The sequence below is a fragment of the Petaurus breviceps genome, unplaced genomic scaffold, assembly GCF_028583685.1.
Source record: "Petaurus breviceps papuanus isolate PSGF00001 unplaced genomic scaffold, PetGlider_PUasm1.0 173, whole genome shotgun sequence".
NCBI lineage: Eukaryota > Metazoa > Chordata > Mammalia > Diprotodontia > Petauridae > Petaurus > Petaurus breviceps.
The window spans coordinates 33,637,845-33,664,551 of NW_027185759.1; the positions used below are offsets into that span (position 1 = coordinate 33,637,845).

Below are 26,707 nucleotides of genomic sequence, written 5' to 3' on the forward strand. Positions count from 1 at the left end.
TCTCTCTCTCTCTCTCTCTCTCTCTCTCTCTCTCTCTTTCTCTCTCTGTCTCTCTCTGTCTCTCTCTTTTTCTCCTTTCCTCCCTCACTCCCTCCCTCTCCCCCAGTGGCAATCAGATGAAGAAAAGAGTTCCTAATTTTCCAAGAACGAGGCTAATCAAATTCCAGGTTTAAGCCATTACACATGGCTGCAAAACAATGCAGTACAAAGGAATAATTTTGCATGGTCAGGCATAGACACGGAGTCCCAGCAGGGGTCAGCTCACTTCCCCATGATGCTGGAGCCTAGAAACCTAGGCTGATCTTTTGGAGTGTTGGGTACCAGGGAGACTGGATAGCCAACCAGCAGCCACTAGATGGTTACTATCTGTGTAGCGCTGGGGAATGGATCTGGAGTAGTTTCTTAAGAATGCATGTTTGAAAAAAAAAGTCTCTCATATGATCAGACACACTTGTCACCTGAAAGGCTCTGTATTCAGAGGAAGCAAAAGCACAATACTACCTTGGGAAAGTACCAAGGTGATTAGAAACCCACAGCACGGACCCAGGGAGCAATGAGGAGCATGGGGGACTGGTGAGGTTGAGGCAGTGCTCAGACTAGTACAGCTCAAGCCCAGGGGCTCCAAGGTCCCCAGCAGCCTGCCTCAAGGTGTCACAGAGGACCCTGAAGATCCAGCCCTTTTGAGCTCCAAGATCCAGGGGGGTCCTGAAACCTCCTTCCAAATCCCTTGGCATGTACATATTCCAGGAGTGAAGCTTAGTGCAGGAACCCAGATGACCCAAGTGCAGACCAAATCCGGCTATGCACTCCATCCAAGAGAAAAGCAAGGGGCAGAGATGGGCCCTGACACAAAGCCCCTATTCAGGAGCTAAGATTGAACAGAGAAATAAACAGAAGATATCAATCACTATAAAGAATTATTATAGATTCAAATCCAACCTCAAAGAAGAGAGTAACTTCACAATACCTTTAAGGAAAAAATCAAATTTAAATGGATTTTCCAGAAAGGCTTTAATAATAGTAATAATTAATAATAACTAGCATTTTTATAGCACCTACTATGAGCTAGGTACTGTGCTAAGCACTTTAATATCTCATTTGATCCTCATGGCAACTCTGGGAGGCAGGTGCTATTATTACCCCCATTTTACAGATGAGGAAATTGAGGCAGACAGAAGTAAAATATCTTTTTTGAGATCTCAAAACTAGTAAGTGTCTGAGGTTGGATTTAAACTCAGGTCTTTCTGACCACAGGCTGCACCACACAGCTGCCTTTGCAAAAGTGAATTAAGTGATACAAAATAAAATGAAAGCCTTGGAATCAAGACAAGTCATAAGCATTTATTAAGTATCTTCTGTGTTCCCGGCAATGTTCTAAGAACTGGACATACAAAGAAAAGTAGAAAATAGTCCCTGCCCTCAATGAGCCTACAGTCTAATGGTGTAGACAACTATGTGCAAATAAGATACATGCAATACAAATTGGAGATAATTTTAGCATTAAGGAGAATAAGTAGTGTGGAACAGAAAATTATAAATCTTAGCCAAATAACAGACTCCCTAAAACACAGAATAATTAGGACAGAAATTAATGACTCCATGAGTCAACAAGGAATATTACAATAAAATCAAAATATTAAAAGAAATAGAGGAGAATATGAAATATTTGATATAAAAAACAACTGATCTATAAAAACAGGTTAAGGAAAGAGAATTAAAAAAATCATGATTATTAAAAAAGCCTGAGCACCATAGATCAAGAATTCATCAACGAAAACTTCTCAGATCGATTCAATCCAGAGGGCAAGCTGAAAAGAGTATTCATTACTTCCTGAAAAACCACACAAAGTCAGGAATGTCACAGACAAAATTCAGAATTTCCTTGTCAAAGAAAATATACTGCCAGCAATCAGAAAGAAAGAATTCAGGTACCAAAGAACCAGTCAGGAGCATATAAGACTTGACAGTTTCTATTATAAATGAGAAGAAATCTTGAAGATAGTATTCTAGAAAGCAAAAGATACAGTTTTACAACTAACAACTCATTCTGTGCAAAGTTGAGTATGACCTTACAAAGGAAAAATGGGTCTTTAATGGCATAAAGGATTTTTCAACATTCTGGATACAAAAAAAAAACAGAGCTGAGCTTTGAAATACAACCAAAAGAGTCAAGAGAAACCTAGAAAGGTGAATTTATATGAGTCATTGGATAGAGTTATATAATGATGAAGTGCTAATTATCTAATGAAGGAGAAGAAATAAACATCCCTGCAGTGTTGGTTCTGTTCTGATAATTTTAAGGTGGAAATCAAACAAGACAGTACAAGATGTATATTAATAAAGAAATAAAGAAAGTACAACTATTTTTCACAATTTAGCTGTGCAAGAAGAGTATGCAAATATGGAAAAAGGAATGGGGGACAATCATCAGGTGATCTTCACTTTGATCTGAAATGGACAAAAGTGGGTTGAACAAATTCACGTATACACTTACACACAAAGAATTTGGTGTAGAAACACATACAACTCAGTAAGTGTGCTGATAGGGAGAGAGGGGATCAAGAGGGAGAATAACATGGGGGAAGGAAAAGTCACAAAAAAAAGAAATTTCATCTTTGGAGGCTGAAGATTAAAAAATAAAACAAAAACCTGAAAATTAAAGAAGTATTCATCATTCAAGAGGAATGGCCAAATAAGCTGTTTTATGACAAGCAGATGAATGTTGTTGGGAGGGAATTTGGGGACCTTATCCCAGAAGAAGGACTCACCTGGCAGTGATATCACCTTTGACAGGAAATTGATAGGATCAATTCTATATAGGAGTTAAATTATGACAAATTATGAACCTAATGCCTCACAGAGACTGGGGATACTATAGGTGGAATTATGTCCCAAAATTGTGAGGGTGAATATTTGTACTTTTCTTCTTACTATATCTTTCAAACAAACATCCATTTGTAAAATTAATTTGGTATTAAATGGTTAAATTGAACTGGGATGCTAGTAACTGGTCTCCTAACAAAGTGTAGGGACTTGAGCATATGGCAGCAGAGAAAAATTTCTCTCTACCAAACTCTCAGTATACCTGGGAACCCTAATGGAAACATGTTAGCCTGCCTGGTCCTGAGAGAGTGGGACCAGAACTCTCATGTTATATAAATGTTTAGTGTTGTCCAAAGAAAAGTCACTTCCATAGAAGACATCTCTTGCTCCTGAACTTAAAAAAATGCATACTAATTTTTTTGAACTAAAAAAATGAAAAAAAAATTGATCACTTTCATATATAAAATAGAGCGTATATAATATCATGTCTGAAACTATGTATGGAATAGTTTGTGTTTAAAAATAATTTTATTATACTATATTTTCATTTATATAAATTATACATATGAATATATCATAGGAACTTAGCAATATGATGATTTAGAATTACAAATGGTGTTCATCTTAAATGCTGTATAGTAAACATATAATTTTTCAAAAAATATCCTAGCTTACTTTAAAAAAGTACACAAAACATGTTTATTTCAAAGTCCTATTTGTCAGTACTTCGTCCTTTGACTATGCATTTCAAAATTTCTACTCAACTCTGGTCTTCTCCTCCTTCAACTCTATACTCAGCCCCCCCCCCTCCTTTCCACCATGCCACAGCAGCATGGAACCACTGAAAAAATTTACCCCAAATATACATTTTGTTATAATGGATAAAGAGGTGGCCTTGAAGTGCAGAAAAATTGGATTCTAATACCACCTAGATGTGTGACCCTGGTCAAGGCATTTAACTTCTTAGGGCTCTAGGCAACTCTTTGAAGTTGAAGGTTAATATGTTGCAGAGAAAGTGCTGACATGAATTGTTAAGGGGAAATTTCTGGCCCTGGAGTTGTCTACACCAATGAAATTCCAGGTCCCATCCTTCATCTGTAAAATGAAAGTTAGATTTGATAATATCTAATATTCTTTTTAGCTCTAGACCTATAACCTGCTTCTTTTCTATTCCTTCGGTGGCTCAGGAAAACCATATTACTCTCTAACCTGGCACATGTTACCCCCATTCCCACCCCCTGCCTTGGAGTCAAGAGAGCACCCAGTTTAAATCCTGTCTCTTTTACTTACTACTGCCTTTCTGACTTTGGGAAAGTCCAGACCTTAGTTCTGTCATCTGTAAAATTAAGAGTTTAGCTTGGTGGATTCTAAGGTCCTTCCTGGCTCTAAATATATGAGCTCATGAACCTCTCTGGGTCTCAGTTTCTTCAAATAAAAAATAAAAGGGTTGGACTAAATGACTTCTAGGTCCCTTCAACCTTTAAATCTACAATACTGTATACCACGTGCTGTGCTAGGTCTCGGGGGCACAAAGACCAAAAAATGACATAGTCCTTGTCCTCACATCCCATTGAATATCTGAGGATGAATGGTTAAGCTATTCTAGGACTATATATGATCACCTGTTTCTTCCTGGCAAACCATCCCTCCCCATGGTGTAGGGCCCATGTGAACCCTAAGCAAATATTAAAAGAGATCCTCACCAACTCAGCATCCTGCTGACTGATGTCCTGGAGATAGGGGATGGTGGCCAGGTCAGCCATTGCTTGGTTAATCACTTGGGACTGCTCCTTGACTCTCTGCAGTCGACTGAGGAGGCTGGCATACTGCAACTTCTCAATCACGCCAGAGCATGCCCGGAAACTCCCCTAGCCTCTCGGCAAAAGCAGAGGTTTTAGAACAGAAGTCAAGGACATCGACCTTTCCCCTAGGAAACCAGCTTGGGTTGATCAACCAGGGTTTACAGCCTACACAACATGCTAACCCAGAGGGAAGGCACTTCTCAGAAATGTGTCCACAATCACCTCTTTAAAAACTTCCTTCATGTCTTTTCTGATCCAGAAAGGAGAAACCTCTAAGAACAGATGGAGAATAGATTGTTATATCTCTCTTTTTATGTAATAGATATGCAAATACTGAAATTAATCTGCAATCTCATCGATGCGAGTATATCTTCCAGTAATGCGTATCACGTCTCTGCTGTAACTTCCCATCCCATAGGAAAGTCTGTGTCCACTGGGTTTTTGTGAACTTCATCTTGTTTGCCCCATGGGCCGACATTATTATTATGGCAGTAGCATGGTACAGTGGGATCAATATTGCATTTGGTGCCTGAAGATGGGGGTCAAATCCGGGATCCGTCATCTATGTGACCTTGGGCAAGCTGCTTAAGTTAGCCAGTCAGGCAGTTGATAAGCATCTATGAAACACCTACTATGTGCCAGGCACTCACTGTGCTAAGTTCTGGGGATACAAAGAAGGACAGAAGACAGTCCCTGCCCTCAAGAATCTCACAGTCTAATAGGAGAGACAACATGGCAAAGGCTAGGATATAGACAAGGCATATACAAGATAAATTGGGGATAATCTTGGAGGGAAGGCACTAAAATTAGGAAGGATTGGGAAAGGCTTCCTGTAGGAAGTGGAACTTGAAGGAAGCCAGGGAATCCAAGAAATGGAGGTGAGGAGGAAGGCATTTCCAGACATGGGGGATAGATTGGGAAAATGGCCAGTCAATAGATAGAGTGTCCTGAGCAAGGAACAGCAAGGAGTCCAGTGTCACGGGATGGCAGTGCAGGTGTAAGATAGGAAGATTGGACAGGTAGGAAGGGTACATTTTATGGGGGACTTTAAAAGTCTAAAAAGGTTTTATATTGGATTGTAGAAGCAATAGGGAGCCAGTGGAGGTGATTGAGGAGGAGGGTGATATGGTCACATGGACACTATTTTTTTTTTAGGTTTTCAACATTCATTTTTGTAAGATTTTGAGTTCCAAATTCTTCTTCCTCTTTCCCTTCCTCTCTTCCCTCCTTTCCTTAAAGACAGCAAGCAATAAGTTGTACTAGTACAATCATGTTAAACATATTTCTACATTAGACATGTTGTGAAAGAAGAATCAGAATGAAAGGGAAAGAAACCACAAGAAAGAAAAAACAAAAAAACAAAAAAAAGTGAAATTAATATGCTTCAATATGCATTTAGACCCCATAGTTCTTTCTCTGGATGTTGCTAGCATTTTCCATCATGAATCTTTTGGAATTATCTTGGATCATTGTATTACTAAGAAGAGCTAAGTCTATCATGGTTAATTCATCATACAATGTTGATGTTACTGTGTACAATGTTCTCCTGGCTCTGCTCACTTCACTCAGCATCAGTTCATTTAAGTCTTTCCAGGTTTTTCTGAAATCTACCTGCTCAGCATTTCTTATTGTACAATAGTATTCATTACATTCATATACCACAGCTTGTTTAGCCATTCCTCAATTTATGGGCATCCTCTCAATTTCCAAGCCTTTGCCACCACAAAAAGAGCTGCTATAAATATTTTTGTACATGTGGGTCATTCTCCTCCCCCTTTTTTTCAGATGTGCACTATTTAGGAAGATCAGGTTGACAGCTGAGTCTAAGATCCTGGAGTGGGGAGAGGAGAACAAGACAGGACACCAACCAGTAGGCTATTGTAGTAGTCTAGGTGTGAGATGATGAGGCCCTCCACCAAGATGGTGGTGGTATCAGAGGAGAGAAAAGCATGTATATGAAAGATATTATGGATGTAATAATGATAGGGCTTGCTAAATGATTAGATAAGGAGAGTCAGTGAGAGAAAGTGATTAGCTGAGGATGATACCTAAGTATTAAGCCTGGGTTACAGGAAAGATGGCAGCACTCTCAATAGTAGGAAAAGGGGAAGGTTTTGGGGAAGATAATAAGTTTAGTTTTGGACATGTTGAGTTTAAGATGTTTATGAGACATCAAGCTCGAGATGTCCAGTAGACAGATAGGAGATGCAAGACTGGAACTCAGCAGAGGGATTAGGACTGGACAAAAAGATCCAAGAATCATTTCCATAGAGATTATAGTTAAGTGCATGGAAACCGATGTGCTCACCAACTGAAACAGTATAGAGAGGGGCGGCCAGGTAGCACAGCGAGTAAGAGCACCGGCTCCAGTGTTGAGATAGACCTGGAGATTGAATCCCGGGCTCAGACACTTAGCACCCACCCAGAAACACCTGGCTGTGTAACCTTGAGCAAGTTACTTAACCCCAATTGCTTAGGGGCGGCCAGGTGGCTCAGCGAGTAAGAGCACTGGCTCCAGTGTCAGGATGACCTGGATCAAATCCGGGCTCAGATACTCAGCACCACACCCAGAAATAATTGGCCGTGTAACCTTGAGCAAGTTACTTAATCCTGATTGCTTTAAAAAAAAAAAAAGAAGCAGTAAAGAGAGAGAAGAGAAGAGGGACCAGGACAGAACCCTTGGGGAAATTCATGGCTAGTGAGTATGACCTAGATAAAGATCGAGCAAAGAAAACTAAGATGGAGTAGTCTGACAGGCGGGGTGGGGGGGATCAGGAAAGAACAATGTCAGAAAAAGCTAGAAGAGAGTATGAAGGGGAAGAGGGTGATTGATAGTGTTGAAGGCTGCAGAGAGGTCAAGGAGAAAGGATGGAGAAAAGGCCACTGGATTAGGTGATTAAGAGATGACTGGTAACTTTAGAGAGAGCAGTTTTAGTTGAATGATGAAGTCAGAGGCCAGATGGCAAAGAGTTAAAAAGAGAGTGAGAGGAAAGGAAATAGAAGAGATGGCCTTCTCAAGCGGTTTAGCCACAAAACGGAGAAGAGATATGGTGATGGATGGATTAAGTGAAGGTTTTATGAGGATGGGTGTGGTGGTAAGAAATGAGTGTTTTTCTAGGCAGGAGGGAAATAGCTAATAGAAAGAGAGAGACTGAATATTAATGAGAGAGTGGGGAAACCACAGAGGGGGACAGTCTTCTGTAAAAGATGAGATGAATTGGGTCATTTGTGCAGGTAGAGAGGACCAATTTGTGCATTGACAAGGAGAAGGACCACTTCATGGGATAGGAGGAGAAGGTGGTGGAAGGTTTCTGAGAGATATGAGATGAGAAGGGGAGATTCAGAGGAAGCTTTTGCCAATGGTGGCAACAATTTTTCAGGGAAATATGAAGAAAGTTTGTCAGCTGGGATAATAGAGAATCGCAGGCAGCTTAAGGAGCAAAGGAAAAGCTCAGAAAACTCTCTTTAGTGAACATGATAGGGAGTCAATTAGAGAGGAGTGAAAGGATTCCCTTGTGCACAGTTGAAATTATGTAAAATTAATTTAAAGTGGACCAAGTCAGCACATTTTGTGTTTTTTTTGCCTATCTTCATTCAACAGTATGCAAACAGGAATAGAGGAAGCACATGGTGGGAATAATCCAAGGTTAGGGTTTGGCAGGGCAAGATTTTTGGTAGAATAGAGGGGTAAGGGACTCTAGAGGAGGAAAGCAGACTGGTTCACCAATGGATCAAGATGGAGGAGGGAGCAAAGTGTACCCAGTGCAAGGGGGATAGCCTAGTAAGGGGGATAGCCTGGGAAGACTTCTGGGGTTGAAAGATTGGCGGTTGTGGTAAAGACAAAGAGCAGATCTTGGGGATGCAAGGTGGAGGAAGAAAGGGAATGACAATAGATTGAAATCAGATAAGGGAATTCCAGAGTGCAGGAACTTGGAAGGGGTCCATTTCTGGGTGAAGACAAGATCAAGGGCATAACCATCTCTGCGTCTAGCTGGGGTAGGCTGGAGAGGGTCATGGGAAATAGGGAAGTGAAGGCATCGTCAAGTTATGGGAAGGAGGACTAAGGTTGAAGTAAATGATAAATCAACAAGCATCATCAAGTGCTAAGAGTCAGTTCATGTTGGTTAATTATGGAAGGATCCTTGAAGAGAGCAAATTCAAGGATTTTAACTGAAGGAGGCGATGGATATGTCAGTGAGTCTACAAGCATTTTTTCCAATGCTTACTTTGTGGAAGGCACTGTGCTAAACACTGGGCATACAGAGAAAAGTACCTGACCTCAAGGAGCTCCTGTGCTAATGGGGGAGACACAGGCAAATAAATCACTACGCCCATATGAGATAGATACAGTGTAAATGGAAGGGATTTTCCAAAGGGAAGGCACTAGTGGGTGGGGGTCAAGAGAGATGGAAACCAGAAAGTTTCCCAATTGGGGCTGGTCCTGTCAAAGTATTTTGGAGGAACCCTGTTTTCTAGAGCTAAGGCCCAGCAAGCAGGCTGTGCCCTGAGCTTGGCATAACAATTCCTTGTGCTTTGGATGATCTCACTCTGGCAAAGCATACTTCTTTCACCAAGCACTAGGAGTTCACTGCCCTCTATTTCCCAGGGACCTGAGAGCCATCCATCTCCTTGCTTGGCTTGCTCACAAAATAACAGAATTTCGGTCTGGAAGAGTCCTTAGAGATTATTTACACTAGGCTCCTCATTTTAAAAACGAGGAAACTGAGGTCCAATGAAGTTATACAATCCCTGTTGCTTGTAATAACTAAGTGAACTGAACCAGGTGCTGTGAGATAATCAATGTGGAGACTGTTCCCATAGGACCCAGGAACACCTGCATTGGCCATGCATGAACCTGCCGTGGGAAATTGCTACTCAAGACCTGAGAATTATTATCTCACAGTCCAGCCCACTTATGCATGTAAGCATCGCTGTACCCCAATGTGTTAAGCCCTCCTGAGGAGGGGACTTTCTTGCTTGAAAATCATTTTCCTCATATTGAAATAAATTATACCACTGCTTTGTGTCCTGATACACCTGCCTCTAGCCTGCTCTGTTTGGCTCCGGCCATTCCTGCATTAGAGACCAATCCAGTTTGTATTGCATTCAAAATTCTGTTGACAAAAAACTGTTGGGAAAACTGGAAGCTAGGCATAGGCCAACATCTCATACCTTATGCCAAGATGAAGTAAAAATGGGTACATGATTTAGACTTATGGGAGATACCACAGGCAAATTAGAAGAGCAAAGAATAGTTTCCTTGTCAGATATATGGAGAAGGGAAGAATTTATGACTAAACAAGAGATAGATAACATTGTAAAATGCAAAATGGATAATTTTGATTACATTAAATTAAAAAGGTTTTGCACAAACAAACCAACCAAGATTAGAAGGAAAACAGAAAACTGGGAAACAATTTTTACAGCTAGTGTTTCTGATAAAGGCCTCATTTCTAAAGTATATAGAGAACTGAGTCAAATTTATAAGAATACAACTCATTGCCCAATTGGTAAATAGTCAAAGGCAGTTTTCAGAAGAAGAAATTAAAGCTATCTATAATTATATAAATTATATAAAAATGCTTTAAATCACTATTGAAGAGAAATGTAACTTACAGCAACTCAGAGGTACCACCCCACACCTATCAGACTGGCTAGTATGACAGAAAATGATAAATGTTGGAGAAGAGGTGGGAAAATTGGAACACTAATGCATTGTTGGTGGAGTTGTGAACTGATGCAACCATTCTGGAGAGCAATTTGGAACTATGTCCAAAGGGCTGTAAAACTGTGCATACCTTTTGATCTAGCAATATTACTACTAAGGTCTGTATCCCAAAGAGATCATAAGAAAGGAAAAAGGACTGACATATACAAAAATATTTAGAGCAGCTCTTTTCGTAGTGGCAAAGAATTGGAAATCAAAGGGAGGCCCATTGGTTGGGGAAGGGCTATAAGAAATGGTGAGCAGGTGGAATTCAGAAAAACCGAAAGACTAACATGAACTGAAGCTGAGTGAAGTAAGTAGAACCAGGAGAACATTGTACACAGTAACAGCCACAATGTGTGATGGCTAACTTTGATAGATTTAGTTCTTCTTAGCAATACAATGATCCAAGACAATTCTTAAAGACTCATGGTGGAAAATGCGAACCATTTCCAGAGAAAGATCTGAGGGAGTCTGAAAGCAGACTAAAGCATACTATTTTGTCCTTTTTTCCCCTTCTTGTGACTTTCCCCTTTTGTTCTGATTCTTCTTTCACAAGAAGTCTAATGTGGAAATGTGTTTAACATGGTTGTACATGCATAATAGCCTACATCAGATTTGGGGAGCGGGAGTGAAGGGAGGGAGGAAGAAAAATTTGGAAGTAAAAAATTTTTTTTAGTTTTTTTTTATTAATTTGTTTGTTTCCTTTTAGTTTACAGGATTCAATTAAAAGAACCTTTTTTTTGGAGGGCAATTGGGGTTAAGTGACTTTCCCAAAGTCACATGTCTAGTAAGTGTGTCAAGTGTCTGAGGTCGGATTTGAACTCAGGTCCTCCTGACTCCAGGGCCAGTACTCTATTCACTGTGCCACCTAGCCACCCCCTGGAAGTCAAAATTTTACAAAAAATGAATGTTGAAAACTATCTTGACATGTCATAGGAAGAAATGAAAATACTATTAAGGAAAACAACAACCACCATCACAACAAAAACGAAACGAAATTCTGTTGACAATCCAGATAATCCCTAAACTCCCTTTCTGCTCCAAATCTTTGGATCTCAGGACCGTTTCATAAATGAAAGTTTTTTAACTTTGGGCTGTAATTATTGGCACGTTATTGTGTTTCTCCACTCACTGGCAAATCATTCCAACCCAGTCTCTGTCAAATAATAAAACAAAAACTTCACACTCATCAAGAATACTTTGAATGAAAAAGAGGCATCTTATAGCAAGACTCACACACCCCAAATGGGTCTGGACGAGATTTTGGCATGTCAGACTCTCAATGTGGGGCATACCTTTGCTTGATCTGCTGGACTCTTGTTTATTCTAATACAAGAAAAGATATTTTCCCCCTTTAAGAAAAGCTCCAATAGTGCTTTTAATATTTCACAGGAGAGAAAGAAACATTTCCCCCAGTGATGAACACATCATAAGATGCTTGAGTTTATGTTCTGGCTCAAAGCAAAAGAACTCTTGTAAACAGCAGCCATCAGTTTATTCCAGAGACTGAAGACTCTGGAGGACAAAGTTCAAGTGTATTATTTCTTTTCTTTGAGATCACATATAAATCTTTAAAAAAATAAGTCTTATGGAAGAATACTTGGACTTAATTGTTTTCTGTGATGAGAAAGCAGTTTTAAAAATATTAGCATATAATACCTATGTATATAATATATATGTACAGCAATGCTCACAATTACCTATATACGGAGACGGAAAGACAGATAGAAAGATTTAGATACACATATTTGATGGAATCCTAATAGATCTACCCCAACCCCAATGTTCCAACTTCATTATAGGCCCCACTGTACCTACCTAGCCCCCACTCCCACATCCGCCAATGTCCTAACTTCTTCATATATACCTCACTGCTCACTTGAACAACGGCGTATCCCTGAACTCTTAGTTCCCACAGAAACAGCAGTTGTGTCTTCTACCTAGTCACTGTCCCCAGACACATTCCCATGGAAAGAGGTGTGTCTTTGTATTCAATCACAATCACATCATCCATCTAGCTCAAGACAGGACCATAATACCTAACTATCTATCTTTACCAGAAAGAACCACAATAGCTAGCCAATTAGAGGGCAGGAAGACCAGAATGTTTAACCACTGAACCATAGATGGGACCCCTCCTCCATTACCTAATCCCTTAAAAAATTCTTCCTGCCTTTTTGACATTAATCATATTCCTATATTCTATGTAAATTTTGATTGTGTAATCAGCATCTTTACCCTATAAAAATCCATCTTGTTCTCTCTGAAGTTACTGGTTCCTATTGGAACTTAGCCTGCTTTATGAGAGGCATCAATCTCGATAAATGCCTATACTTGGATGAGAGGTGGTCTGACTCTGAATTCTTTGAGATGGTTCCACCACAACACATCATGGAACCACAACAATTTTTGGGTGGGCAGAACCCCCACCTCAACAGATTTACAGATGAATGGATAGATAGATATTGGTAGAATTTAGGAAATTACTTAGTGCTTTCAAAGACTTCTTGATGGAATTGTCCAATCTTTTAAACACCAATATTACCTTTTAAAAAAGAAACATATTTATTTATTTATGTAGCATTTTAAAGTTTGCAAAATATTTTACAAATATCTCATTTTATTCTCATAACCTCCTCAGGAAGTAGATGCAATTATCATCATCCCTATTTTACAGATGAAGAAACTAAGGCACAGGGCTTTTAAGAGACTTGTCTTGGGCTGCACGGCTAATAAGTGTCTGAGGCAGGATTGAACTTGTCTTCATGACTCTATGTACATAACAATGTGCTATCCACTGCACCACCTAGGTTTATAAAAATCTATTATCCCTAAAATTTCATGAACACTGTGAGAGGGTAAGGAAATATCCGAAATCTAAGGAAAAGGCAGGATATAAATGAAGATTAGTAAACCACACATATGATGGTTATACTAAGAAGACTCCCGACTAACTTAATTAATGCCACCCTGTCCATGAAAAATATGAAACCACCTTAATCACTTCTTCTTTCCAGCTTATCATTTATTTGAATTCTGGGAATTTATCAACCCACAGGGACTGAGAGTTGCAAATGAGAGTCTGGTGACTCCTTTTGTGAGCCATTGAAGCAAACTGCCTATCTATTCTGGTAAAGAATGAAGCTCTCAACACGATTTTGTTCCATGGTGGTGATCAAGTCCAAGAAGAAACATTTCATTGAAGAAAAATGGCTTTCTTTGTATTACTTATAAAGCAAAGTATGTCACCAGGTCTGTGGGAAGAAGAAATCATTTCCAAAGGAAGGAGAAAACTCCAGGCTCCCCCAGAACAAAATCTCTCAGTATAACTTCCCCAAGCACCATAAAAATAAAACTAACATCAAGGGAGTAGCAGCAAATTTTTTGTTGGCTTGGTTTCTGTAACATGCAAAGAAAGTGCCCCCAAGGTACAGAGAGAGGACAGCTCCCTCCTCCATTCTCCTAAATGAAATGATGTGTCAAGGGGAAAAAATGTTTCATGGTATATTAAAGAAAGAGTGAAGGAATTAGCCTAAACATCTAATGGTTGTAAGGATGAGTCCAAAGGGGAGTGAGCCTCCCTATGAGAAGCCCCTAAACTTCAGTTGAGATCAAAGGGCTGCCAAGCAGCAGGAGGGGAAGTGATGAATGAGCCAAGGTTGAAGCTGAGACATCACTCAGGTGAGGCTCAAGGTGAAGTCATTTGCACATTCAATGGAGGCTCAGGCACAGAATCAGGGAGGTTTAATAAAAGTTACAGTGAAATGATTGGTGAATAAATGGTACTGGATGGTGTGCTGCGAAAGCACCATGTAATAAAAGTGTTGGGAATGTATTTGTTGCAGATATAACATCTCGACAAATTAATTGTCCAAAAAATAAAATAAATACAGATTGTCGCTTCTTTGAGAGGTGCCCATGTAAACAGTTTTCACGCTCCACTTGGAGAAAATAAAAAGTAAAATTAGCAAGATATTAAAAATATGTTTAGTTAGGTCATTTTGGGGCACATCTGCTTGTGAAGGAAGCTTCACATATGACAAGTCTTTTTTTTTTTGCCTATAAGTCTTTATTTTAACCCTTCCACATTTAGCCCAACAAACACAGTCCTTGGGGCTTAAAAGAAACTGCAATTAATGAAAGTAATGAATGGAAAGGAAGATGTGTCATCAGGCTACAGAGGGTAGAATGAGGATTGCTAAGGAGGACAGGAAATGATGGCTTCTCATTTTATTGATGAGGTTGTGTGTCTTGCCCAAGGTCATACAAGTAGTTAAGTGACAGAGGATTTGAACCCAGGTCCACTGATTCCAGAGTCAGGGTTCTGTTCACTGTACCAAGGAGAAATGCATTAAGGGCTATTTTTCCCTCCCTGCAAATGCCTTTTGTCCTATCTCTCACCAAATATCCATCACTTTCTTTAAGAAGAATTCTTGAATTTACCTTCTCTAGGAAGCTTTCCATAATTAACCAACTTACATTCACGAATTCCTTGGGACTTTTCTGTTTGCCATGTACCACATAATTTTGCAGTTTTACTCCCTGCTTTATAACATTTCCATGTTTCTTACATCTATGCCTCAGTGCCAGTGAAGCTACAAGGTTTCAAGAGAACAGGAATCACAATCTTTATTTTATTTATAAGTTTATAAATTTTCCTCCATTCTCCTTCCACTCCATACACTCACAGACACAGAGTACAATGCTCTGAACACTCAGGGTACCCAACAGAAGGCAATTTCCTTGAGGGTAAGGCTGTTCCAATTTTATCTTTGTATTCCCAAAACTTAAAATGCCTACACACAGATGGCACTTAACTAATGCTGTTTTCACAACAGTTAGCATTTATATAGCACCTTATTAAGGTTTGTAAAGTGTTTTACCACTCTTATCTCTTCTGATCCTCACACCAGCTACAGGAGGTAGTTGCTATCATTATCCTTATTTTGCTGATGAGGGAAAGAGGTAGATCAAGGTTAAGTGACTTGCCCAAGGTTGGACAGCTAGTAAATAGCTGAGACACTGGCTTTGTACTCATCTCCCTGATTCTAGGTCCAGCACTCTCTTCACGGCTCCACCTAGATATCTCATAAAGAAATACTTGCTGAATGAAGGATGATATCACTTAATTTAAAGTGGAGTCTATAGTGGATGTGCTCAGAGCTGCTAATGGATGCTTCTTCTACTGATCCAGATCATGACCCCTTTTTGACTTAGTAGATGATCTTCCAGGGTTGTTCTGGTTGAAAGTTTATATCTTATGCTTACCTGATGACAAGCCTAGTTGTGCTACTCCTCAAACAACTGTCTTTGGTCTATACTTAAAAATTTAATTTTTTAATTAGGAAAAATATCTTTTTACCTTTTCCTGGACTGCCCCTATTGAAGGAAAATAAATCTTTTTTAACAACTACAAATGGTTGAATAAACAAATTCTCTCATTGGCCATGGTCAAAAAATATATGCTGAGGCTATCACCTCTCTGTCAGTCTATACAGGACTATACTAGAGGCTTGCCATGACTTGATAGAGCTTACATTTGGTGTAGCCTTCAGGTACCTAGTTACCTACCCTCCAATGAGGTGCCAGAAGGGGACTTTTGTGGAGGAAACAGCTCAGTGCAGATCTCGGATCCTGTAAGACTTAGTATATGATCTTTTGAGAATTGTTGTGCCACCCCTCCTCTTCCCACCCCCCAAGAAAAAAACCCAGTCCTCTTGTGATGAACATAGTAAGGAGCCTTTCCAAGCCTAGTTCGGCTTGAACTTGGACCTTAGACATTCAGTCAGTTCTTGGGTCACTTCCTTCCAGATTTTTAGGTTCTATTAAACCTTTGGTTCCCTATAATGGTGCTTGGTCACCTTTCTGCCGTGATGGCATTACACTCCAAGAGAGTCATGGTGTGGTTGACCTGTTTTGGAAAACTTCTTGGAGCCAAAGTCATTTGCTGACCTTTGATGGAACATGGTGCTCAACTTGTATTTTATATTCCTCTGTTGGAAATCACATTGCAATAATGTCTATTCCCATATAATTGATAGAGGAAGGACCGAGAAATGAGTGAGTTTATTGGAGACAAGAAAATTGAAAGCAGGAGCAGTCAATTTAAAATATTTCCTATTAGATGATAGCTTTATGTAGCCCAAACTTGACTTTCTTTCAAATAAGGAAAGGCTGGAGATATAGCATAAACTTAATATTTATAATGACAGGTTTCCAGCAGTTGATTAGATCTCCAGGGTGACTATAGTATGGATTAGAAGGGTCATGTCATTTAGATAGTTGTGTGTTTATCTTCATTTGCATAACTTAATATCAAAGTAATAATGCCTATAAAATATGTATGACTGGAGCCAGTTATTGTATTAACCAGAGCACTGGCTCTGCCTTGTGTCTGGTCCCATGATTGATGCTCAGATTTTAATTAGTTCTATTTCAACACTCTTTAGGCATTGCCACCAAGGAATATTGCCAAAATGAATAGAGGTATAAGCTCTGGATGGGTCTCTCTGTAAAAAAAGTTTATGAACCTATACTGCATGCAGTGTACTGTATTCTTGAGGTTTAGTGGCACTGACAATGAATGCAAACGTCTAAAGGAAATTTATAACCTTCTTGCAAGGAAAAAAATTAAACAATAAGTTAAACACTTGACCTCAAGATGGCAGAATGTCTAAGAGTCTACACAAGAAGGCTGCTGAGGGCTTTGGTCATTCATTTTGTCAATTGTCTCTCTGACTGTATGGGCTGGTTAGTTCAATAGGTTACATCTTATTGCTAATGAGGCTCAGATCATGAGTTCAATCCTTGTTTGGGCCAGTTGGCTTAGATCTATTCCCTGGCAATAAATTGAGCTCATAATTCTAAAAGCACACAACACTGGTCAAAAGGAGAGTTTACATCTATCAGGGTAAACCAATCTGAGCAAATCAATCTCCATCATTGGAAAAGACAGCAAGGTAACTTACTTTGAAGGGATGAAATTATGCATACTTTTTGTTTTTCAAGGAGAGCATGTTAGAGTAAGTGAAAGAGAGAGAGAGAGAGAGAGAGAGAGAGAGAGAGAGAGAGAGAGAGAGAGAGAGAGAGAGAGGTTGAAGAAGTGTTTTCTTTATACGTTCCTCAAACCAACCCCTAGCTAACCACATTTTATGAGATTACAACTTTTCATGATACCAAAGAAGAAATATGCATAGCATTCCAAAAAGAAAATGGAGAGCAGTGAGATGATACTATGGGCAAAAAAATTGTTCCATTCTTCTCATGGGCAAGATAATGTACAGAAGGAATGATATTCCTAATTAGGTCATTGTCAATGGCCAATTTGATGATAGTTAATGGAACCATGTTAAAACCATTCCTTGTCACTTAGAAATGAAACAAGGCTTCATGCAAGGTAAGTTAGTTTTTATTCAGTGCTCTTTTATGACATAGAGAGCATGTGAAAGTTCACATGGGAGAGCATATAGAGTTCTCTCCATAATGATATGTTCTTAACAGCACTATAATCCTGGACTAAGGTATCTAAGAGAGGAAAGCATGACAGAAGACTGAAAAAAAAATTATGGACAGTATTTTCCCTTAAATAGGTAATTTAGTAGACATTGACAACTACCAACCCCTATGTCTACTTTTTCTTCTTAATAATTTTATTCAATCTAACAAATTTCTATTAAGCACTGTCTATGCATAAGATATTGTGCTAGACTTTGAAGAGAAGACAAAAATGTTCAAATGTCCAAAATGACTCCATGTTCCTTTTATATTCATTCCTCTGTTGGAAATCACAAAAATGATCTACAAATCCAAGTGTGGTGGTACATGCTGGTTAATACCTCCTTTCAGAGAGGCTGATGCTGGTGACATCTCTTGTGCCTGGGCATTCTGAGTTGTAGTGGGTTAAGCTGATTGGGTTCAGCATTAATTGACATGGTGAGTACTCCACAATGAGAGATAGAGTGTTGTTTATGAGGAACAGTAAGAAGGACCATTTGGCTGCATCCAAGAGAGACTTTATATGTGGGTAGAGAGTGACTCTTGAGAAAAGGACTGAGAGCCTTGGAGAACTCATTAGACTGGATGATGGAGCAGCACTGTGGCAGAAACAGATAAACTGGGTGGGAGGACTATATTTCTAAAGCACCCTATTCTTGAGTTGTTTAACTTAAAATGCAAAGACCAAAGGGTATAAGACTTTTTCAAAAGTCCAAAGATATTATTCAGAAGAGAAGTAGATATTAAAGCTGTTTCAGAAGATGAGTAGATGTTAAAGTTTTTGGGTGACTCTCAAAGTCTCATTTTGGCTTCAGTGTGGCATGGAGGTGGCCCTGTGTTCTCAAAAATATTTTGCTAAAGCCCATTAGCCAAGCAGTCAGCAACTGGACCTGGTGACACCCAGGATACCCAGCATTTGAGGGATCACAGGTCCTCTCCAAGTTTGGAGATGTTTGGGACCAGAAGCCTGGAGACTGGGTGATGAGATTTTTTTTTTGGTCAAGGAAACTTGTGAAGACAACTCTGAAAGACAAAGGAGCAAGGTGACAGTTCCTTTAGAAGGGAAGAACATCAAGTCTGTGACTGAATACAACCCCAAGAAAAGAAATTTTGACTTGTTCAATCTTCAAACTCTTGAAAGAGGGGAAATCAGTAGCTCTTAGAGTGCATTAATGAGACAGTGATATTCTCTGAGTGCAATAATTCAAAAACTGCTAAATAGTCTGAATTATTCTCATAGAATCACAGATTTTACTACTGGAAGGGATTTTATAAGTTATCAGGCTAGACCTCATTCTTTTACAGAGAAGTGATGTGATTTTCTGAAGGTCACATAGCCAACAAAGTGGCATTCAAACTCATCTTCCTCACTCTATCTACTACATTATACTGTCTCTAAAACACAAAAAAACAAAAAGCAAACCAACCGCTAAAGACAACCAGCATCTATTTCCCTTGATCACAGAGTGGGATTAGATAATTTACTTTCAGGATGTATGAAGATAAATGGCCAAGTTTTAAAAGTGGCCTCCAATTCATCAGGACAGTATGGAGGCATTGGCCTGAAAAACCATCTAATTCCCCATGCAGGTAACGAGATGGTTAGGCTGTAATAGACCGATAAATGAAATAGTGAAAACATTGTGCTTGCTAAAATTTTGTTATTGGTTTGAAATGAGAAATTCATGGCAATATGGGATTAGATCAGAGGAGAGCACCAACGGAAAGGCTCCTTAAGCTTTCTGCTAATGTAATAAATGCTAGCAACTGCAGAGCATACAGTTGTAATCTTTTAAAATGTAAAATAAATAAAATCATTAGCTAAAACCAGCTTTGTTTAATAAATGGGATTTGCAGAGAGAGGCTTCGGAAATCCACTCCAGTAACACATCATACATCTTTCTTCTGTCTGGGGCCTTCATACTCGTTTTGCATTTGGACTCAGAGAGTCAACTCATATACCTACATTTAATTTAGTGCTTCGGATAACATCCAATATTGGTAGGATCCTCTTCCCCATGGTCTCCATGTGTCTCACCACATCTTCCCTGGTCAGCGGGCTGAAGGGGGTTTTGTGCTCTAAAAATTGTAACAATAAACTTTTATGCTGTTTTCTATCCTTTCAATTTCAAAGTACCTTCTTTCCTTTTTACCAGGCTATAAAAATACCTTAATATTAATAGATATGAAATCTTTACTAGCGAACCTAGTCACATCCCCGTTCCCTGTGCACAGCAGTGGGAGAGTTAGAGGAGATGCTGTCCTTTGGAGAACTGCCATCTATGCATTTTGTCACCCCCCCCCACCCCTGCCATGACTGAAAAATCCAACAGCCAGTTATATGAGAAGTCCCATTTCAGGGTGGGAGAGGCTGTTATGGAGTTTTGGGAAAAGGTTGTCATAAATTCGTCTGATGCTTATCTTGTTCTTCCCAGATGTTATTCAAATGAGAAGATACCAATTAATGCCTTTCAATGTCCCTTCAGGTTCATTTGTTTGTTTATGGCTTTTGGGACCCAAAGCCCAGTGAGTCAGAGGCCGGTGAGAGGGAGGCAAGAAAACTCGAGGCAGATGACCTAGAATCCTAGGATCTTGCTACTTACAACCTGTGTAATTCTGGGCAAGAGACTTCACCTTGTCTGGGCCTCAGTTTCTTTTTCTGAAAAATGAGGGAGTTGGATTAGATGGCCTCTCAACTTCCTTCTAACTCTAAATTCCAGTAGGAAAGGAAGGGTTAAAGATCAGATTTTTTTTTTTCAATAGGCAGTCAGGTGGTGCAGTGCATAGAGCATTGGACCTGGAATTAGGAAGACCAGAATTCAAATCCTGCCTCCAACATTATTTGTGACCCTGGGCAAGGTATTTAGCCTCTGTCTGCCTCAGTTTCCTCATACGTAAAATAGGGATGATAATAATACTTTACCTCCCAGGTGAAGATAAAATGAGATAATATTTGTGACTCACTTTGTAAAAACAGTGCCATATAATGCTAGTGGCTATTATTTTTTTTAGCTCTATGAGATTCCCCCCCCCTTTATTTTTTTAATTTTCTACTAGAATACTAACCATCATCGTTCTGAGCAGAGACAGATGTCCCAGTCCCTTCCAGCTCCAAATCTACAATCCTATGTATAATCAAGGCTGACATTTACATAGTGATTTAAGGTTTACAAAAATACATCATGATCATTTTCTTACTTTACTCACAACAACCTTGTAGGATCCGGACTATTTTGATTCCCATTTTGCAGATGATGAAAATGAGGTCAACAGAGGTTGTGACCTGCCAAAGGTAGCTTAGTCATGGGGCATCTCAGGGCTACTTGACTTAAAGTGTAGCTCTCTCTCTCTCTCATGCCCTAGGCTGTTTTTACAAAATATATATTGATATTACCTTGAATTCCTAAAATATCCAGTCTTGAGGCATTGTGGTGGGGTAGGAGAAGGAACGAAAGTCTAGGGCCATGTTGGGCATCAATGAATGAGAATCTCATTGTCAGCAAGCAACAGAGCAGACAACTAAGACCAGGTGAGAACAATATTGGAAAAAAACCCAGTGCTTATTACTTACCTGTAAATGTGGGAAGCTTCCTATTTGACATTTTTTCCAAAAATTTTCCATCTTCTTTGTTTTTGAATCCAAGTGTCAACAGATATTGTTGGGGAGGGAACGATGACCAGTCAACTGTCTGAGGCAGCACATGAAGTCCTTGAAGGTCTGTATAGATAGGATAAGCATTAAAATGTTAAACGGGAGCTAGCCATCCCAAGCAGTATTTCAATAGTATATTGAAATCTGATAGTATATACATATTTTGATAATTTTCAATATTTAGAATAATTCAATGCTACACTTTAATACTATAAAGCAGGGGTTCTTAACTTGGGAGTCTACTATTTTGTTTTGATAAAATATTGATAACTATATTTGATGTAATTGGTTTTTTTTATAATTCTATGTATTCTATTTTATACATTAAAAAAATTATTCTGAGAAGGAGCCCATAGGTTTTATCAGACTTCTCAAGGGGTCCATGACACAGAACATGTTAAGAACCCTAGCTCTATAGCAATCTGGAATTATGCCCAAAGGGCTATAAATACTTCCATATCCTTTGACCCAGCAATACCACTCCTAGGGTTATATCCCAAAGAGATCATAGAAGTGTGAGGAAGACCCATATGTACAAAAATGTTTTTGTGGTGGCAGCTCTTTTTGTGGTGGCAAAGAATTGGAAACTAAGGGGGTGCCCATCAATTGGGGAGTGGCTGAACAAGTTGTGGTATATGCATGTTATGGAATACTATTGTGCTATAAGAAACGAGGAGCAGACAGTCTTGATATTTACCTGGAGAGGCTTATACAAACTGATGCTGAGTGAGAAGAGTAGAACCAGGAGAAATTTGTACACAATTACAGACACAATGTATGTGTGATGACCAACTTTGATAGACTGGACTCTTCTCAGCAATGCAGTTATATAAGTCAATCCCAAAAGACTCATGATGGAGGGAAATGTGTGCATCCAGAGAAAGAACTAGAAAGAACTGAGTTTATATCCAGATGGAAGCAAAATACCTGATCTTTTTCCTTTTCTTGTTTGGTTTTATTCCCTCTTTACCATTTTTCACTCCATCTGATACATTCCATCTTTATAACCTGACTAATGTATAATGTGAAAGTATGTACAGATCCTATATTTGACTATATGCAGCCATGGGGGAGAGGGGAAGGAGGGGGACAAAATGTGAAACTCAAGGAATTGTGGAATTGAATCCTGCAAACTAAAAGGAAACAAATTAATTAAAAAAAAGAACCCTAGCTATAAACCTGGTAAATATCACAAATTGGAAAGATTATGACTCAGACTTTACATTGTGTGTGTGTGACTGATTTCATGGAAATCTGATTTTTCTGCCCACTGTCTAAGTCTGAGAGACAGCATGGTACAGTGGATAGAGAGGCTGGCTTTCAAGTAGGTAGGACCTAGTTTTCAGGCCTCTCTCTGACATTACCTTCTTGACTCTGGTCAAGTCCCTTAATCTCTTAACACTCTTTGGCTGGTGTCTAAGACACTGACTATCAAACTTTTTTTGTTTGACAGTGAGGACACATTATGGGACAGTCCTGAGAGCCACTCATGCCTAATGAAACTCCCACTACTCATCCTTTAGAGCTACTCCTCAAGAACTGTAGTCAATGATGAGTTTCCAAACTGCATTATTAGAGTGAGTATATGTCTCAATTTTCATCTAAACAGATGAAATCGCAGGTGTGGACCCTGCGTCCACCAAGCTTTATGTAAATTGTATTATAAAACACAGAAAAGAGAACATTTTGAAATCCCTTGATGTTTACACATGAAAAGAACCTAAGAAATAATTTAGTATATGTATCACCCTGATTTATATAGATCAGGATACTAAAGCCCAAAGAGTTTATGTGACTTGTCCAAGGTTATACTGTGAGTGAGTTGTAGAGGGCACAGATGAGAGCCCAACAGTCCCAACTCTTGTTGCTTTACTGACCAAAATTTTTTGAGTCTTCTCTAAGCTTGTCATTGGAAGATAATTTAAATCTGTATGTGACCTATTTGTAGACTGAACATGAACTAACAATATACAAGAGCCATAGGTACCATCCCTAGGGTTCTCTGACTACAGATAGACTAGAGGGGAGTCTGTTCAATTAAACTCAACTCAACTCAACTTAACCAACTTAAGTGTTATAGAAATGGAACAGTCCATGACCTCTAGGAATGTAACATTCCACTGGAGAGCAATACATGTGCACAGGTAAACAGATGCAAAGGAATTTCAGGTTGGAAAGTTCATGAAAAATTGGAGGAATTAAGGCCAGACTTTGTGGAAGGTAGAATCTGAGGTAGGTCAGTTGGAAATCTCCAAGGCAAAAGTGAGGAGAAGGGTCTACTAGACAGCCTGGGCAAAAGCACAGAGATAAGAACAGATGGCAGGCTAGCTTTGGGCAACAGCTAATTGTCTTGTTGACCTGGCCTGTGGGATTTGCCAAGGGGAATAATATGGAGTTTCTGGAAAGGTGAATGGAAGTCTGAATGTGATGGATTTTAAATAACTTCTCAGGGGAGCAGAGGCTTGTGCACTCCAGGGAGGGCGTTCAGATTATGCCAAAGCATGGAGGTGGGAAAGAGGATACTGAGCTTGTGGAACAGCAACTTGTAGCAGCAAGCACTCCAGCGTTCCCCATGGTGGCTGCCAACACAGGTTCTTAGATCTGCTTTTCTATAGGAAAGCAACTCAAAATGGGTTAACAATCTTGCTTTAATCAATCAAACATATCATTTACCTAGTTCAGGGGGAAAAGGTCAGCACCCCGAACTTTAGAGTATACAGACAGAAATATTTCAAGCAGACAGGCTTCCAAACTGTCCAACCATTACATCCATACCAAAACACAGTTACCAGAGAGGGAAGCATCAACATCTGGGTTTTCAAAGCCGGGGGTCTCTCAACAATGGCTGCCCAGAGTATCATCTGGTCAAATCACACAATACTTCTCAAAGTGAGCCCTAAAGCAAAATCTCTCAGGGATTATATAGCCTTCTCCTGGCTCAGAGAATGTAATAACCTTCTTGACCCACAGGCCGATCACAAAGTATCTCCTGAGAAACAAGCCTCCCACCACAGGCTCCAGGTGCACTTAAGCCTAGGGGCAGGGAAGATCTTAAAAATTTACATTCCTATAACACAACTAAACCAGGTTGGCTGGAATATAAGGGATGAAAGGGGATAATCTGAAACAAATTTGGAAAAGTGACTGGATCCAGAACATGCAGGCCTTTAAGGTCAAGCTGAAGAGTTCGCCGATACTATGCTCTACAGAGTAAAAACACTTTAAATATCTAAGCTGTTGTGATATTGTTTTGACCATCAAATATTTCTCCACTCATAATCTGGCCCATGTTACTCCTTTGCTCAAGCATTTTTGGTGGCTGCCTTTTGTCATTCAGTCTTTATCTCCTTCATCTATGTCTTGTGGTTGGCTGAGAACTTCTTTCTGCTTTAATCAACAAATTAAACAATAAACATTTATTAAGTGCCTACTATGGGTCAGGCTTTGTGCTGGGCTCTGAGGATACAGAGAATGAACCAACCCTTCCTTAAAAAGAGTTTACGCTCTAATGGGGGAGATAGCAAACACATCTAAATTATGGTACAAACATGAAGTGAACAAATGCAAATATATCCAAGTAGTTAAACACAAGGTAGTTTGTGAAGGAGGGTGCTAGTGCTTGGGGAGAATCAGGAAAGATCTCGTGTGGTGATGGTACCTGAGTGGCATCCCAATGAGGTGGCTGTAAAGAAGGAGTTTTTTCTGTACAAGATCAGCAAAAAGGCAGAAGTATGGGAGATGGAGAGAGAAATCCAGCTTGTCTGGGTTGCAGAGGGAGGGAGGTGAAGTACTTTTCAATGAAGCTGGAAAGGTAGCTTGAGAACAGGTGGTCTAGGGCTTTCAAATCTAAATAGAGAAGTTCATCTTTTCTCCTAGAGGCACCAGGAAACCACTGGCATTGGTTGAGAAGGGAAGTGACGTGGACAGATGTGCACTAGGGAAAATATGGTGGCATAATGCTGAATATACCAGAATGGGGAGAGTCTTGAGGCAGGAAGACCAATTAAGGACTGTTGCAATGAATGAGTCAGGGATGACAAGGACCTGAACTAAGGTAGTAACTGTGTGAATGGAGAGATGGGTTAGGATGAGAGAAGTGCTGTAAAGGTAGGAATGGCAATGCTTGCCAACTGATTGGATACGTGGGGTGAGGGAGGGTGAGGAGTCCAAAGTAATGCCTAGGTTATCAAGCCAAGACACTTGAAGGATGGTAGCACATTTGAAGTTAAGAAGAGGGGAAGGTTCGTGGGGAAAGATGAACTCACTTTGTACATGTTGAGTTTAAAATAGCTCTGGGCAGCTAGTGGTGCAGTGGACAGTGCCAAGCTTGAAGCTGGGAAGACCTGAGTTCAAATCTGGCTTAAAACACTTACTAGCTGTGTGATCCTGGGCAGGTCACATAATTCCCTGTCTGCCTCAGTTTCCTCAACTATAAAATGAGGATAATAATAGCACTTATCTTACAAAGTTGTCATGAGGACCAAATAAGTTAATATTTGTAAAAAAGTGCTTAGCTTGGTGCCTGGTACATATTAAGCGCTATATACATGTTAGTTGTGATGATGATGGGCCTGTCTCCTCATTTTAGGGTCACAAGTCATTGACTCTGTGGATCCCTTTCCCCCATCTGTGGATGTGGAAAACCATAGGCTACAGAATACAATAATTACAACACCAAAAATTGACCTCTGATTGTCTTGCTGTATCCCCTGCACTCCACTATTCCAAATTAGGCAGTTTGTCAACTGCACTTCTCTAGTTCTTAGTCTCTAGGACTCCTGGGGACCGAAGGAAGCAAGAGGCTAGTCAGGGGTGTGTTCCACCCAGACAGCACAAACTAGTGTTTGGGGGAAGAGAAGGACATCCAGACAGCTTCCTCCTAAGAATGACCACAGAGATTTGAGGGTGCTCCATCAATAAGCTTTTCAATCAAACAATAAGTACCCATTATTCACCCCACGATTTGCTAAGCTCTGGAGATACAAAGGCAAACATGGGAGTTTTGCCTTTAAGAAGCTTAAATTCTGTCAAGGAAGATAATAATAACATGTCTGTCTGTCTTTCCCTCTCCCTCTCTTTGAGCTCATCTTTCATAGATTCAATGATCTATTCTATTCAGATGACAGTGCCTGGTATACAGTGAGCACTTAATAAATGCTCATCTATCTATCTATCTATCATCTATCTATCTATCTATCTATCTATCTATCTATCTATCTATCTATC

General features: G+C 39.6%; 1 protein-coding gene across 1 annotated transcript in view; it reads right to left on the bottom strand.

Annotated features, from left to right (window-relative positions):
• SPATA16 (spermatogenesis associated 16) overlaps positions 1–26,707 on the bottom strand; it is a 267,544-nt gene that overhangs the window by 31,427 nt on the left and 209,410 nt on the right. Inside the window, exons 6-8 of the mRNA XM_069083668.1 lie at positions 21,401–21,547; positions 19,796–19,908; positions 4,527–4,691 (exon numbers count right to left, since the gene is read on the bottom strand). Coding sequence (XP_068939769.1) covers positions 4,527–4,691; positions 19,796–19,908; positions 21,401–21,547 — 425 coding nt within the window. The remainder of the gene's footprint in view (positions 1–4,526; positions 4,692–19,795; positions 19,909–21,400; positions 21,548–26,707) is intronic.